The sequence below is a fragment of the Protomyctophum parallelum genome, assembly GCF_964188405.1.
Source record: "Protomyctophum parallelum genome assembly, chromosome: 21".
NCBI classification, from domain to species: domain Eukaryota; kingdom Metazoa; phylum Chordata; class Actinopteri; order Myctophiformes; family Myctophidae; genus Protomyctophum; species Protomyctophum parallelum.
The window spans coordinates 24512413-24528464 of NC_139713.1; the positions used below are offsets into that span (position 1 = coordinate 24512413).

A 16052-nucleotide genomic window follows, 5' to 3' on the forward strand; every position below is an offset into this window, starting at 1 on the left:
GGAGTGTGTGTGCAAAATATGGCATCGACCGGGTTAACGGTGGCCGAGATTAGCTGTTCACGGACACACACACGGACACACACACGGACGGACGGAGTGCAAAACATACTCTCCCCACATGCCTTCGGCCTGGTGGAGACAATAATGGCTTCCTATATTAAAAATCTTTGGCTATACTCTTGGATCAACACACGCACATTGGCAAGAAACGACATTTAACTTGTTTCATCTTCTACATCAAAATGACAAACGTTTTGGCTAACCAGACACTGAGGAAGGCTGGATAGCCGAAACGTTTGTCATTTTGATGTAGGAAATAAAAATAGTTAAAACACACACTTGCCACTGTGTGTGACTTAATTTCCTTCCCCACCACCACCGGGAAAGCCCTCCAAATTCCACACTGACCTGACCGGAGAACGAAGACCCCTCCCTGGACTTGGTGAAGTCGGCGTACACCTGATTGGCTCGCTGGATGACGGTGGCCACGGCGTCCTGGTACTGCGGCGCCGAGGTGGCCAATAGGGGCAGGGCGGCCAGGGGGATGTGGTCCTGGCTGTTGGACAGGCAGCCCTCGTCGTAGCTGTACGGACTCAGGCTGCAACGGGACGGACGGACGGACGGACACCGGACAGTTAGCAGTGTTCATTTAAAAAATCTTGGGTATGAGAGGCTAAATCTCATCAAAAGGTGGTCCGTGGTTCAAATGCCGAATAAATAATGGACCTTAACAAAACCACTGCTGTAGTATGATCAGGTAGGCCGTTAGTTCACGAAAAACACAAAAAGAAAAAATATGGAGATAAGAGGTTTCTTGCCCGACAACAGCAACGGCGATAACTGGAGAGTGTTTGCTCACTTGGACACCAGTGAAAATGCGTCGGCGCACACAGCGGGGCAGGGAACCAGACGGATAGCGATGCGACCCAACGCCGTGGGATAGTGGAGTCTCATCACCGTCTCGAACGCCCCACTGAGCGTGTTCACGTCTCCCTGCTTGCTGGTCTGTTCGCCTGCAACAGAACACAAAGCACAGTCGTGGGGATTCTACTTAAGTAAAAAGTATCAATACTGCAATGTAGAAATAAATAGTAAAATCCAGATGCACTGCAGAGAGGATTCAAACACCATGTTCACCATGACGTCTCCGTCATGGTGGGCGAGGAGCTTTACCCCCCTGCACCACCAAAAGCCCCCCAACCATGGTGGGCGAGGAGCTTTAGCCCCCTGCACCACCAAAAGCCCCCCCAACCATGGTGGGCGAGGAGCTTTAGCCCCCTGCACCACCCAAAGCCCCCCCCAACCATGGTGGGCGAGGAGCTTTACCCCATTTAATTTTAATTGTATGCATAATTTGAATTATGCATAAAATAACTGAAATTTTACGATACATGTGAAACACTAGGGGGTAGCAAATGACGCCCTTGATTCAAACAGCTAACCCTCCCCCTCAAACAGTGATTTCTGTGGATGTGTACCAGAGCCTGTGTCCAGAATGTTGCCTCCATGAAGCACCAGAATGAGAACATGAATCTTAGAGGACTGAGGACACTGCTGGGACGAACCATCCTGCAGGTGAGAAGGGGGGGGGGGTCAGAAAACAGGGAGGAAGTAGACAAGAGGGAGGGAAGGAAGGAAGGAAGGGGAGGAGACAGGAGAGTGCAGCGTGAATGTGTAGTGAGGGTGAGCGACGGAACAGTCAGACAGGGCAGACAAAAACCCAGCGTACCACAAACTGACAGTGACGGACGGGGGTGTGATCAGATTAGCTTTTGAGTGTGTGTGTGTGTGTGTGTGTGTGTGTATGTGTGGTGTGTGGTGTGTGTGTGTGTGTGTGTGTGTGCGTGTGTGTGTGTGTGTGTGTGTGTGTGTGTGTGTGCGTGTGTGTGTGTGTGTGTGTGGGGAGGACACACACACACACACACACACACACACACACACACACTCCCCTGTGTCATCCTGTGTCCATAGATTTTAGTTGACGAAATAAACACTGGTCCCAGCTCAGCTAAATGAAATTAGGTCCTTATTGATACAGGCAATGATAGATATCAGTTTGACATAGGCATGAGTAACAGTAGTAAGGGAATCCTACCTCAATGTGGGTGTCCTGACTACCTGTGCCTGTGTATTCCTCACCAGACTCTTGATACAGGGATTCTGTGGATACAATTATACACAAATGAGAGAGCATTTAGACAGACGATGAGATTATGTTCATACTGTATACAATCAGCAGTGGTTTTCTTTTTTTTTTAAGATATTTTTTTGCGGCTTACGCCTTTTATTGATTTTTTGAAGGGACAGACAGTAGGCTGGCAGGAAACGGGAGAGAGATGGGGGGATGACATGCAGTAAAGGCCGTGTCGGGCTCGGGAGTCGAACCCGCGGCACACTGCGACTGGATTACCAGTCAGGTGCCCAGACCGTTACGCCACGGCCTGGGCCAGCAGTGGTTTTCAACCCCGTTCATATCAATTATATATTCGGTGCATGAGCCACGGACCACCATTTGATGAGATTTAGCCTCTCAGACACAAAATCTTTGTTGTTGTCAGATTTTGTCTACAATTCCATGCTGTATTGATGTGGTGCCATAGGAGAAATAACAGGAAAATGCTGATCAAAATATAAATTATTCTACATTCTCAAATTGTGTAGACTTCTTAAGTAATGCAGATGTTTAACGATAATTTAACTCTTGAGAGCGTAAAATGGAACCAAATGGACCCGTAATAGTCAGGGGATATTAATACAATCTGGGAATAAATTTCTTACCAAGAATTGTCTTCACCAATGTGCTTGCAAAGGTGTCTACTAACATATCCCACATTGGTTTCTATTCAGCCACCCTAGGGGATTTTTGACAGCTGCTGAAATTTGGGGTAGGCTACCAATAAGAACCAATGTATGTTCTAAATTTCATTATGCTTTAATGGTACCACATCAATACAGCATGGCATTGTGGTCAAAATCTTATCCAGCAATAATAAAATATTCAATATACTGTATGTTGACGTTTACTTTTTTTGCTGTTATGTGTTATTTTTATGTGTTTTGTTTTCTTTATTTCATTCATGATGTTAACATGTTCTATTGTGATATTTTGTCTAAAATAAAAAACATTTGATAACAAAAAAATATACTGTATGTTTTGAGTCTGAGAGGCTAAATCTCATCAAATGGTCCATGGATCAAATACCAAAATAAGGAATGGACCTGGATGTGAAAAAGATCACTGATCTACAGTGTATACTGTATAACAACAACCTACCGTTTGCTTCATCTACTTCGATTGTCTCTATTTTGTCAATCAGATCGTTGGAATTCCATTTAGCGATCTCCTTGGGAAATATCTCCTCGTTATCAGAGAAGTCTTCTGCAGGATGAAAAAGGAAAGGAATCAAAGGCATGTCAAGTTTGACACACACACACACACACACACACACACACACACACAAGTAGCCTAGCCATGAGGCCCATAGGGCAGGAGCCTATCTCCTGTTTCTGTAGCGTGAGGCAGCTTGATGTACAAGTACACCCCCTGGACATGACGCTAGTATGTCACTTGGGACAAGCGGGGAGGCACTGGGTCCCATTTTTAGAGTCTTTCGTATGACCCGGCCAGGGATTGAACCCCGACCTCCCAGTCTCAGGGTGGACACTCCAACCACAAGGCCACTGAGCTGGTATTACTGTATATATATTATATTGTACAGAAAACTATTTAAAAAGGGATATTTCACTTTCTAAATATGTTTGGGCTATTTTAATCTGGCTTTTGTAAAAAACCCAGATAGTTCTTAAGTTGCTCGATTCAGTATTTAGATATTTGATATTCATTTGATTAGATTTATAAGAAATGGGGCAGGCAGCTAAAATAAATATCAAATATTTAAATAGTGAATCAAGCAACTGAAAAACTGTCTGGGGTGTTCACAAAAGAGTAGATGTAGATGTAGTTCTTCTTAAGTGAAATATCCCTATAACTGCAGTGTCATGCAATGACAAGAACACTAAAATAAGACTACTGTACAGTTTGGACATTGACACAATTTAACATTAATACTACTAAGCAGCTTTCCAATTAAATAGTGCAAGTTCACTTTAATCTAATGAGAAGTAATTTGCAATTGTGTCTTAAAAGAATTGGGCTTTGGCTGTACATTGAACAAAGGGAGTTATGTGTTTTGTGACCAATGACTGGGCCAAGCATTAGAGCAAACAATTATCATTTTAAAAAGCTTACTTTGCACACATTTTACAATAATATAGTAAAATGTATGTATATATTATATACAAAAAAAATTATATACAAAACAGAAACGGTCTTTGAGTCTACCAGTGTTCATTTTGACAGCAAACTCTGATTTCGTCCTAGTCATATGAATAAAACACTTAGTCGATTAAATATCAAAATCTTTAAAGAAAACGTATTTTAGTCTTAGTCACCAAATTCAACACTGGAGCGTACCGTGCGCATCAAAGAACTCGTCATCGGTGCTTTCATCGGAGTCCCGAGCAATGCTCTGCATTCTCCACTCTGAAATGCTCTGGTGGGATGGGCTGCCTGTAGACATAGGGAATACATACTGGATTAAACTTCACTACATACAACAGACATTACATGGGTGCTTTAACCTAAGAGAGTGAATTATCTTTCATATTGCCGCTGCCGGCTCCAAAAGTTACTTTTCAGGAAACAGACAAAGAAACTGTGTTCCACAGGATTTAATATAGTTATTAATTAGTCACGAGCTCTGGTTTATACTTTTTCGTTGGTTCAATATTAATATTTATAAAACCCACTCACAGACTTAACTATTTTCAAAGAAAAAATACATAAATAATGCTACAAGCCTTTGCTACTTTTGCACGGACTGTATGACAAAGTAGGATATACAAGTTTTCTGCACCAGACATGTTAAGTTTAGTCATTTTATTTACATAACGTCTGTCAGGTGAAACCAATTCAAATTAGATTCAATTCAAATTCAAAATCAGCACAAGTAGCAGATCTACAAGCTCAAAATGCACCGCGTCGTCTGGCGCTGTAGTGTGATCAAGTAGGCCATTCATTTATACGTTTTAAAAGTACGAATTTGGAGATGAGGTTCATGACAGCAACGATAAGGTACAGTAAGAAGTAGAGATACATAATATGATCGGTAGCGTATCGAAATCGGCCATAAAAATGAATGTATTGTATACTTTATTGTTATCGAATCGGTCTCAAAATAATCCAGATTATTTTCACAGATATTGATGGCGCAATAATAATGTGACCATCAATGGCTTTGTCTGCCTGTCTCTAAGGCAACACACACAGGCTGCGCAGCACAGTATCGACGTGCACCAACAGGACGCGGCGCTCTGCTGCCACATTTGTTTTTCACCGCGCGGCAACGACTGGAAATAGAACAGTGGCGCATCAGAGCGCCGGGAGAGGCATGAATGCGTGTTTGACACGGCCGGTGTGGGATAATAATAATATTAATAATAAACTTTATTTATATGTAAATGTAGCTCAAAGTGCTTTACAGAGCAGAAAAAATAATAAAAACAAAAGCAAAACAAAACAGCATTAAAACAGGCATGCAGTTAAAACAATAGGACAATAACGCAGTGTCAAATCAGGAGAAGGCAGTGGTACAAAGATAAGAACAGATAAAATAAGGCAACGACATTAATAAACAAGCAGTAATACAATACAGTGAGGACGTGAATAACAAAAAATAAAAGATCACTTAAAAGCAATGTTGTAGAGGTGGGTCTTGAGCTGAGCTTTAAAAATGTCTACAGAGGCTGCCTGACGAAGGTACAGTGGGAGCTTGTTCCATGCCGACGGCCCGTAGAAGCAAAAAGCTGCTTCCCCGTATTTTTTAGTTGCCATTTTTTTAGCGAGCAGGCGAGCAGGCCAACAGTGGAAGACCTTAGGGGCCGGTTTGGGACATATTTAGGCAGGCAGTCATGTAGGTAGGAAGGTGCGAGACCATTGAGAGCTTTATAGACAAGTAAAATAATTTTAAAATCAATCCTAAAAACAACAGGAAGCCAGTGCAGTGATGCCAAAACTGGAGTAATATGTTCTCTCATCTTAGTTCTAGTTAAAACTCTAGCTGCTGCATTTTGGACAAGTTGAAGTCTGTCAGTTGTTTTCTTAGGCAGTCCTGAAAAGAGCGCATTGCAGTAGTCAAGCCGAGAAAAAACAAAGGCGTGGATTAGCGTTTTTGCATCGTCCAAGGACAAATAGGCTCTGATTCGTGCAATATTTCTAAGGTGAAAAAAGGCAATCTTGGTAACATGATTAATGTGTGAATTAAAATTCAATTCAGAATCAATAATAACCCCCAGGTTCTTTACTGTACTGTTACTTTCTACAGTCAGGTTGCCAAGCCTGCTTATTATTGATTATTTCTGCTCGCTAGAACCGATTATGAGAACTTCTGTCTTATCCTCATTTAGCTTGAGAAAGTTCTCACTCATCCAGCATTTGATGCTAGACAGACAGGTCAGCAGTGGGTCTAAGGCACAGAAAGATATAGTTGGGTATCATCAGCATAGAAATGAAAATTGACTCCGTGATTGGCCAATCACGGAGTACATACTGCCCAATGGCAGTATGTACAAGGAGAAAAGCAGAGGACCAAGAATCGAGCCCTGTGGAATATCAGAACTGATGTCGTGTTTGTCAAACTCGGCTAGATTGACAAAGTAACTTCTGTTTGATAGGTAGGAGGAGAACCAGGACAGGGTCGTACCAGACAGGCCTAACCAGTGCTCCAGACGCTGTATTAAAATTGAATGATCAATCGTGTCAAATGCAGCCGATAAATCTAGAAGTAAGAGAACGGATACATGTTTCTTGTCAGCAGACACCCTAAGATCATTCATTACTTTTACAAGTGCTGTTTCTGTGCTGTGACCTTTCCTAAAGCCAGATTGGAATTTGTTGTGCACATTATTGTTCTGTAGAAATACATCCAAGATACATCGAGATGCATTTTTCTAAAACCTTGCCCAGAAAGGGTAGATTTGAAATGGGTCGATAGTTACCCAAAACAGAGGGATCAAGATTATGTTTCTTGAGTAGGGGCCTAACTACGGCAGTCTTCAGTGAGTCTGGGAAGACGCCTGATTGTAGAGAGCTGTTTACAATTTTTAGGATATCTCCAATCACACTGTCTAAGACCTCTTTGAGAAAGGTGGTGGGAATTGTATCCAATGAACAGGAGGATGATGTCATCTGTGATATAGTTTTGCGGAGTTCGTCTTCATCAATTGCACAGAACGATAATAGGCTCCCCCTGGGGAGATCTACCCTGGGACCATTAGCTGCTGTTTGAAGGTTTGCGCTAGCAGCAGCATCATTCATAATATCAGCTCTAATGTTAAAAATGTTGTTATCAAAAAAGCATGCAAACTCATTACACTTAGCTTTAGAGGCCGGGAATGACTGCTTGTAGGACTGGGGGGGGTTTAAAAGTCGTTCAATGGTAGAGAATAGGACTCTGGCATTTTTCTTGTTCTCGTTAATAATGCCAGAGAAATATGCCTGCCTTGCTAGACTTTTTAAGAATCTCTAGGTGGATGGTGAGTTTATTTTTTCTCCAAGCTCGCTCAGTTCTACGACATTCTTGCTTCAGTGAGCGTGTATGCTCATTTAACCAGGGCGTCACTCTGGTGTTATGTTTCTTTTTTGTTTTTAAAGGAGGCACTATATCAAGAGCTGACTCTAGTTTAAGATTAAAAATTTGAACCATATCATTTACTGGGGGAGTATCGGGCAGGGGGGGGCCCAGATGACGAGAGAACTCGTCGGCTGCAGAAGAGCTAAAAAAAACGCTTTGTTATGGTATATTCAGTGATGTTTTTCTCTAGATCAGAGACAGTCATATTAAAACACAGTAAATAGTGGTCCGATAGCTCAGGCCTTTCAATAGTCCATAGGTCCATTGAAAATAATGGTGGCGGCTGTTTTGATGCACGAGCCTGTGTGTGTTGCCTTCTGTCTCTTTCAGAGTGTCAGCTGTTAGTGGGGAAAAATCAGCAATGAGTTCAATATAAATATAATATAATAATGTAATATATCGGAATCGGTATCGGCCGATATGACCCTGCAACAACGGGGTCACAGAACGGGTAGTTTAAGTAACGTGACCAACACCTCTTTTAGAAGAGCGGTTGGAAGATCTAGAAGAGATGGACCACTGCTTGGTGAGCTCCCCCCGCGCCTCGTCCCCCAGCGCGGTGTTGGTCTCGGGGATGACCCCCAGGCCCCCCTCGGGCCCCTGGTCCCCCCCGTGGTGCTCCTGGCCAGCGGAGCAGGAGGAGGACCCCCCGTTGGTCTCTGCTCCCTCCTCCTCGGCCAGGCTGTACTGGGCCATCTTCCTGGCCAGGGCCAGCTGGGTCTCCAGCTCCAGCAGGCGGATGTCGTCGATGGTCAGGCCGTACCACTCGTCCTGCCAGCACCAGGCCTGCCGATGGGCCCGCACCATCACCTTGCGTAAGCCTGGAGGGAGTAGAATACAGGAGGTCATCAATGTGTCCCTACGTGGACAAATGTGTCTGTGGCAAATTCTCTTTTACACACCAGTATAATGTTCTAGACCCTGATTTACTATCAGAATAAGATAAAACAGCGCACATCCTCCGATCTTGGTGCTGAGCCAAACTGTTAAACTAAAAGATATCATGAACAAAAGCAAGGGCTCGCAACTCACTTTGTAATGCTCCAGGTAAATGTATTCACAATCACAGCAGGCAGGACATACAATGTTACTGATTTACTATGACACATGGCATATTAGGAGTCCAACGAGTACTAGTGGATCTCAAATGTCATTCAGTGCCATCTACAGTATGTGTTTCTGGTAATATTATTGTCCACTCATTTTGTATGTCCGTGGCAAAAATTGATTTAGGACAAAAATGTCAACCACAAGCCTGCGTGGCGATGACCCCTGGATAGAAAATGTCCGGCAAACGTTTTCATTGGTTCTCGAATATTTGTGTTCCTCCGCATCATCAGCGCCCATACCCTAGGTGGGGTTGGCGAAAGGGCCTTCCTCTGTGCATGTTTGCATGTTCTCCCCGTGTCCCCTAGGGTAGGTCGGGGAAGCCCACCACCAGGTGATAAGTAGCCGCCTGCTCACTCCTCATGAATTGAAGGAAGCATGAGCTCAGTCTGGGGCTCTCCCAGGTTGGCAGAGGGAGGAGAGCGCCCAGGATTACAGCTTTAGGCAATTGGCACCGGGTGAAAAATGGGTTACAAAAACCATGGGGATAAAGAATAAAATGACATGCCTAAAATGGAGATGACTACAGGGTTAAAGTAGTTAATCATCGGGAGCTTCTGTATGTCTATTGCACTAGAGAGTGCAATAGAGTCGGTCTGAGAGCATTGACCATATATAAACAGCACCCCAGATTACTGTGATTAACCTGCCAGCCTGCTGAACACAGGCAGCAAATTATCCTGTCTGCTGCTTTGTTATCTCAGAGAGACAGTGTTCCTATCTTCTTTTCTCTCTGGTCCTAGACGCTTTCCAAATTGCACTTCTCTCTTGCATGTAATTGCTTAACCTCGTCCGTTATCATATTGTGCACGCTCTTTTCTGTCTCATTTTCCTCCCTGTACTTTCCCCTGTCGGCTTTTATTACTGGAAACAAAAATGGGAAAGAGCAATCGATCGAAAGATATACAGTGATTCTGGTCAGAAGAGTCAAAACTACAATCAGTAGAAATGTTATGTCCTAATCTGCCAGAGAAAGATAACAGAAACTGATTAAAACCTGAATGGATCTCCTGAATAAAAACCCCCCTTGGCCAGGGGAAATAATATTGGGCTCATCAGCTTAAGGCAGTACTGCTAGCCGACACACAGGGTCAAAATGTCTCAATGTCTGCAATGGAAGAGTAGGGGAACCACCTGCACATTTAATAGTTAGTTATGTACTGTACATGTATAATGTATATTGTATTAAAGGAGAATTCCGGATTAACCATTTTCTTACCTTAATCTGATATTTTATCTGATAACGAGTGGTACAGCGAAAAATGGCATAGCAACAGCCAGAGTGCACCGCAGCTCCGACTGTGCACAGTGGGTCATACGCTAAATCGCTTACTTTGATCGCTCTACACATCCGTCTTTCATAATGACCAAATACACTGTACAGTGTTCTGTTCCAAATGGGCTTCTGTACACCCAAACCACACCAGTTTGCAACTCCTTGCAACTAGTCGCAACTCCTTGCGACAAAACAAACCACACCAATGCAACTCCTTGCAAACCAGGATGATGGTTGCAAGAAGTTACAAGTAAGTTACAAGTAGTTGCATGTTGCAAGGAGTTGTGTTCATTGGTGCGGTTTTTGCTTCCGAACTATCAATCTGGAGCTCCTTGCCGACATGAAAACCTCAGAGAAGCTCCCATACAGTAGTACGTCTTGCAACAGTACCTACCCACATCGTGAATGAAGCGTTCGATCTTTGACTGCATCCCCCAGTATCTGAACTCCACCTTGCAGAGCTTGTAGGCACACATGACGGGGGTCTGCCCGCGGGGGTCCCGGTTGATCTCCTCTATCCAGTCGTCGCTCAACGGGCCTCGCTTGGTCTTCACCGACTGGTAGAGCTTGGGGTCTTCTTCTACCAGGTACTCGTGTGGAGGGATGTAGTCTCTCACTATGTCTATGGGGTCTGTAATGGAACGCATTAATGACAGTGTTGGATGCAGTCTCTCATGTCTATGCCGGGGTCTGTACGTCGGAAGTTCCGGAACGAATAATGATAATGACAATGAAGTGAACGTGTTTCTATAACAAAGTTACCTTACAGAACATGTTAAGTGCCTTACAGAGCACATTAAAAACATCAAACAAGCAAGCAATAAAAACAACCCATTATCAAGAAAAGGCAAATATTCCAAAGATCCTGCAGGGAGAGCGGTCCAAAGCCCAGCCGGTCACCCGGATAGGACTACGGCAGCGGTTCCCAAACATTTTGGGCCGTTCACCCCCTCCCTGATACCTCCCGACCTAGCTGACACACCCCCCTAGACGGAAAGTTAAATATATGAACATATATATCCACATATATGCAGCATATGTGGTAAATTCTAACCCACCACACTAACTACAACTAGACTACTAGAGACAAAAAGGACGAAGAGTACCAGGCATCAAAGCCTCAGACGCTCAGACTACCGGATGAAGGAACACGCAGGCAGAGATGAGCTGAAGTGTAGAGTTGACCATATTAAACCACTGTCCCCGGTCACATTTATTCAATCAAAAGACAGAGTCCAGAGTGACGGAATAGCATCAGCTTCCCCGTGGCCATGCTGTGCCACGGGAGCACACGGCAGACTGACCGTGGGTCAGCCTGCCCAAGCAAGACTCCTTATTTCCTTCACAACATCACATTATATGCAGTTTTACATCAAACAGTTGGGTTTCTGGGAGGGGTTTGAAACTTTTACATACAAATGGCATGGAGATGCATACAGAGTGACGTCTGAGATTTAATCAAGTGGCCTCTTGGTTGAAACAATAGTATGCTAACTTCCTATCACACCTGACCGAGCCAAGGTACTTGACTGAGTGATTGCTTTCAGATTTGCAGACATACAGAATCCAACATTTGACTTAGCACAGAATGTAGTTGATTATAGCATGATATAGTATAGAAGTATTGTCCAGATACGACACATACTGTATATGTTCATATACCGGTATTTAAAATAATCACACCTGTGTCATACTGTAGGCCTATACGTCATCATACATCATCTCATTCTGGCCAATCACAATTTGCGTCCTCTCTTTTGTCCTCAATGTTTGTGTTTACACACTTTTGTATTCAATGTTTGTTTTTATACACTTTTGTCTTCAATGTTTGCGTTTACACAGACCCTCAAATCTGGACACAGGAGGAGCTAGCGCCCTTCAATAACACCATAGCACCACCATTAGCCTTTTCATGTCACGCACCCCCTAGAGGGTGGTTTTTGAGGGAATGTTTTTTCTTCAAAGATCTTTCACCAACAATTAGTCCCCCCAAAATAAGGATGCCAGGTTTCATAAATGTGGTTAAAGGGATTGTGACATTTAAAACACATTTTTGTAGATTTTTTGGCTTTTTTGGCTTTTCTTGACATCAATTTCACAAAAAAAAAACGAAGTTTGAACATTCAGTGTATTCTCTGCTGTCTGGACTCTTGTGAATAATTATGCAAAAATGTCTCATCTGGTTGGACGGCAGGGATATACGTAGATCCCGGCTAAACCTCCGCCCCCTCCACTCTGCTCCCTGCCTAGTGCCTACCCTCTCTTCTCCGCTTCCTCATTGTCAACCGCGACTTTGTTTCTTTGTAATACTTACTAATAATGTCTTCTAGAGAAAAATCAATCTGCTCTGTTGTTGGCTGTGGATACCAACTTACACTGGATACCAACTGGCCTAGATGACTCTTTTATTTTTGACGACGTTCCTACCACGTTGTCAAAGAAGCGCATCTTGGGTTGACAGGAAAGGGGGAATTACCGACATCTACAGGCTAAAATAATGTGTTTTTCCATGGCTTCTCAGGATGAACTTTACACATGCACAAAAACTCGTGTCAAGAAATACTGGAGTGGAGTTGAGTGTTCAAACTTTTTAGACACGTTTGAAGGACCATGGCCAAGACTTTTAATGTTGTTAAAATTATGTTATAAATCATGTCATAATACCTTTAAGGAGAGAGGGCAGCAGAACCATTCTACACAATATCCACATTAATGTATGCAAATCATATGAGTGAAGAGTAGCAGCATGCTGCCATAGCATACTGTAAACCTGCTGTGCAGGTGCAGTCATGTATATTGTATGCCACAGTGGAAAATAACTAATTGCATAATGTTCCATATATTTACTTCTACTTCACTACATCTCAGAGGCAAATATTGTACTTTTACTCCACTACAATTATTTGAAAACTTTAGTTACTAACTTATTAGTTCCTTTGTATATTTTGATTATAAATTATTACAAAACATACATTAACAACTTCAGCCCTATATACTGTACATTTCGGCCATTTGAAAATAGCCGATCTACAAGCTCGTAGATCTGCTATTTTCGAAAGATTTTTAGACATTTGAACATTGTGAAATGAGACATTCTGCATAATGAGTACTTTTTGGTACTTTAAGTTTGAGTAATTGATTGATTGATTGACTGATTGACTGACATTTTGATACTAACACTTTTGTACTTACTTACTCATTTTGAATAGCGGACATTGCAGTATTGATACTTTTACTTAAGGAAACAAATTGAGTACTTTTTCCTACCACTGCACACTGAGGACATACTGTCCATAATGTCAGGGATAGTAACACCAAACAATGTGACTTAAAGGGAACTTTTCCCGGTCACGTTGAGAAAAAAGCTCACGGCTAATAAAGCTTTTTACAGAGCCACGGTTCCGATCAGTGGTGGACAGTATGTAACTAAGCTAGGTAGATTTACTTAAGTACTGTATTTAAGTCAATCTTTGGAGCATTGTGTTTTTCTTTTTGCAAGCTGGTGACTTTCACTACGATGCATGTCAAACTTAAACGACTGTTTCGCCCAAATAATTACTTATTTTCTATCATTTACACACCCCACGAAGCCTTGGATTCATGGACATTAGTTCGTTTTTGTCACACACTTTGTCCACCACAGGTTACAATTAAGAAAACAGGTGTGGGTCAGGGTTAAGATGAGGCATGCATTTATTTTAGGGGGTTGATTTTAGGGTTAGGGTTTTTAATGGCAAATTCCTTTTGACGTCTCCATGTACGTGGATGGCAATACTAAATAAGTGTGTGTGTGTGAGTGTGTGTGTGTGTTATGTACTAATCACACCAAGGACTCTTCCCCCCTGCAGGGAATGTCTGTGTTCGCCTCATCTGCAACCCACATCATGCTGTGGCATCGCGCATGTGTGTGTGCGTGTGTGTGCATGCGTGCGCATGTGCGTGAGTGTGTTTGTACGTGTGTGTGTGTGTGTGTGTGTGTGCGTTCGTGTGTGTGTGTGTGTGTGCGTGCGCACGTGCACGCACGTGCGCGCATGCGTGTTTGTGACACTAACCTATTGTCCTTTGTCTCTTCTCTGCAGAAGACAGATTGAAGACGTCCACTTGACCCCCCGTATCTGGTTTATAATACGTCTCTATGTCTATGGAGAACTTCTCTACAAAGGGACACGTGTACCTGAGAGAGAGGGACAGACAGAGAGCTCGTTAGGCCATTAACATTTTTCAATTTTTCATTAGCTAAAGTGTAAAATAATGGTTAAAGTGGTTAAAAGCTAAGGTGACACAGATACGTTCCAGGTCTTAATGCGTTTAGGGACCTTTTTATTTTATTTTCAAAATCTAGAAAAGTTAGTTGACGAACATATATTTTGTCATAATTTTAGACCAACGGTTCTCAACCAGTGGTCTTTGAGGGGGTTCCAGGTGGTCCCTAGCTAAATTATGGAGAGTTTCATGGTGCTTACGGGACCATTTGGTTTCATTTTACGCTCTCAAGAGTTAAATTACTGTTAAGCATATGCATTACTTAATTTACAAGAAGTCTACACATAATTAGGGAATGTAAAATAATTGTTATTTAGATGTTGCCTGTTACTGTATGTCTCCCATAGTGCCCACATCAATACAGCGTGGAATTGTGGATAAAATATTATCCAACAATAACAACATTCTTTAGTCTTGGGTCTGAGAGGCTTAGCCTTAGCATCTCCGCGAATGGTGGTCCGTCCATGGCTCAAATACCGGAAAAGAATAATGGGCCTTGATATGAAAAAGGTTGAAAACCAACCAACCGATTTAGTATTGACGAAATCAACGGCCGCTCTCACCGGGTGCGGGTGTAGGGGTAGGCATTCCAGGACTCCTCCTCCACACGCAGGGCGGCCTGGGGCAGGATGGCACAGAACCAGGAGGGGATGTGCTTGCCGATGTGGTACACCTTGTGGGTGTACTGGCCCGAGCCGCCGGGCCCGTCCTCGTACGGCTTGTTCTCCAGGATCTCCACGCCGCTGCCCTCGCCGCAGCTCTCCTCTCTGCTCTTCTTCTGCAGGGGTTAAATGAATAACAACGGTCGGTCAGTGGTGGAAAAAAGACTGAAGCTCTCAAATGTTTTGCTTATGTAAAAGTATCAATACTGCAATATAGAACTGCTCCGTTACAAGTACAAATCCGGAATTCAACATTTACTTGAGTAAAAGTAAAAAAGTATTGGTATCGAAATGTATACTTAACCTATTTTGGGCAGGAACCCCTTTTGGTGATAGCATTATGTTGTGCTTTAGCTATTGAAAAATAGCAGTTCTACAAGCTCATAGCGCGCCACTCGGTGGCGCGCTACGAGCTTGTAGGTCTGCCAGGTCTGCGAGCTTGTAGGTCTGCCAAGGGTATCGCCCCACGCTACAAAAACAACGCTTGGTCAATCACAGAAAACCACAAGCATTGGCTGAACTGGGCAGAACGGGATTGACTCCAGTTAGAGCCACAGCTTTGTTGAACCTAACCTACTGTAGCCTACCATAACGTCGATTAACATCATCTGAATGACAGATGCTATATGTACTGTATAAGAGTATACAATGCTAAAATTGACGTGAGATAAAAGCATTTATACATAGTATTTCAATCCACTATTCTTTTCAATGATGCGAGTTGCCTAGCCTACTCTATCAGTCTTCACTAGAACTATAGGTCGGAGTGAGAGAGTGCTATAGGGTACACATACAATAAATAGGCTTTTTTTATCATCCTGAAATTATACATGAAAGTTGTGGAACGAGAGATTGACTTACAGGATTTGGTGCACATCTCTCTCTCTCTCTTTCTCTCTCTCTGTGCGCAGAGTCTCAGCACACTTTCACCCAAGGATGATCGTTATAGGTTTTCTTTCTGACAAGCGACATATTGTTTTCCATACCTATGTTTGATTACTTTGTCTACTTACTTTTTGTATATTATCTTTGGTGAGAACCACATATAAGCCC

At 42.9% G+C, this 16052-nt stretch overlaps 1 protein-coding gene across 5 annotated transcripts in view; it reads right to left on the reverse strand.

Annotated features, from left to right (window-relative positions):
• Positions 1-16052, reverse strand: part of pitpnm2 (phosphatidylinositol transfer protein, membrane-associated 2) — a 63271-nt gene that overhangs the window by 23661 nt on the left and 23558 nt on the right. For all 5 annotated transcript variants that reach the window (XM_083793899.1, XM_083793897.1, XM_083793896.1 and 2 more), the window contains exons 4-13: positions 14901-15115; positions 14127-14248; positions 10469-10705; positions 8168-8512; positions 4475-4570; positions 3275-3379; positions 2096-2160; positions 1479-1569; positions 860-1013; positions 409-598 (exon numbers count right to left, since the gene is read on the reverse strand). In XM_083793899.1, coding sequence (XP_083650025.1) covers positions 409-598; positions 860-1013; positions 1479-1569; positions 2096-2160; positions 3275-3379; positions 4475-4570; positions 8168-8512; positions 10469-10705; positions 14127-14248; positions 14901-15115 — 1620 coding nt within the window. The remainder of the gene's footprint in view (positions 1-408; positions 599-859; positions 1014-1478; positions 1570-2095; positions 2161-3274; positions 3380-4474; positions 4571-8167; positions 8513-10468; positions 10706-14126; positions 14249-14900; positions 15116-16052) is intronic.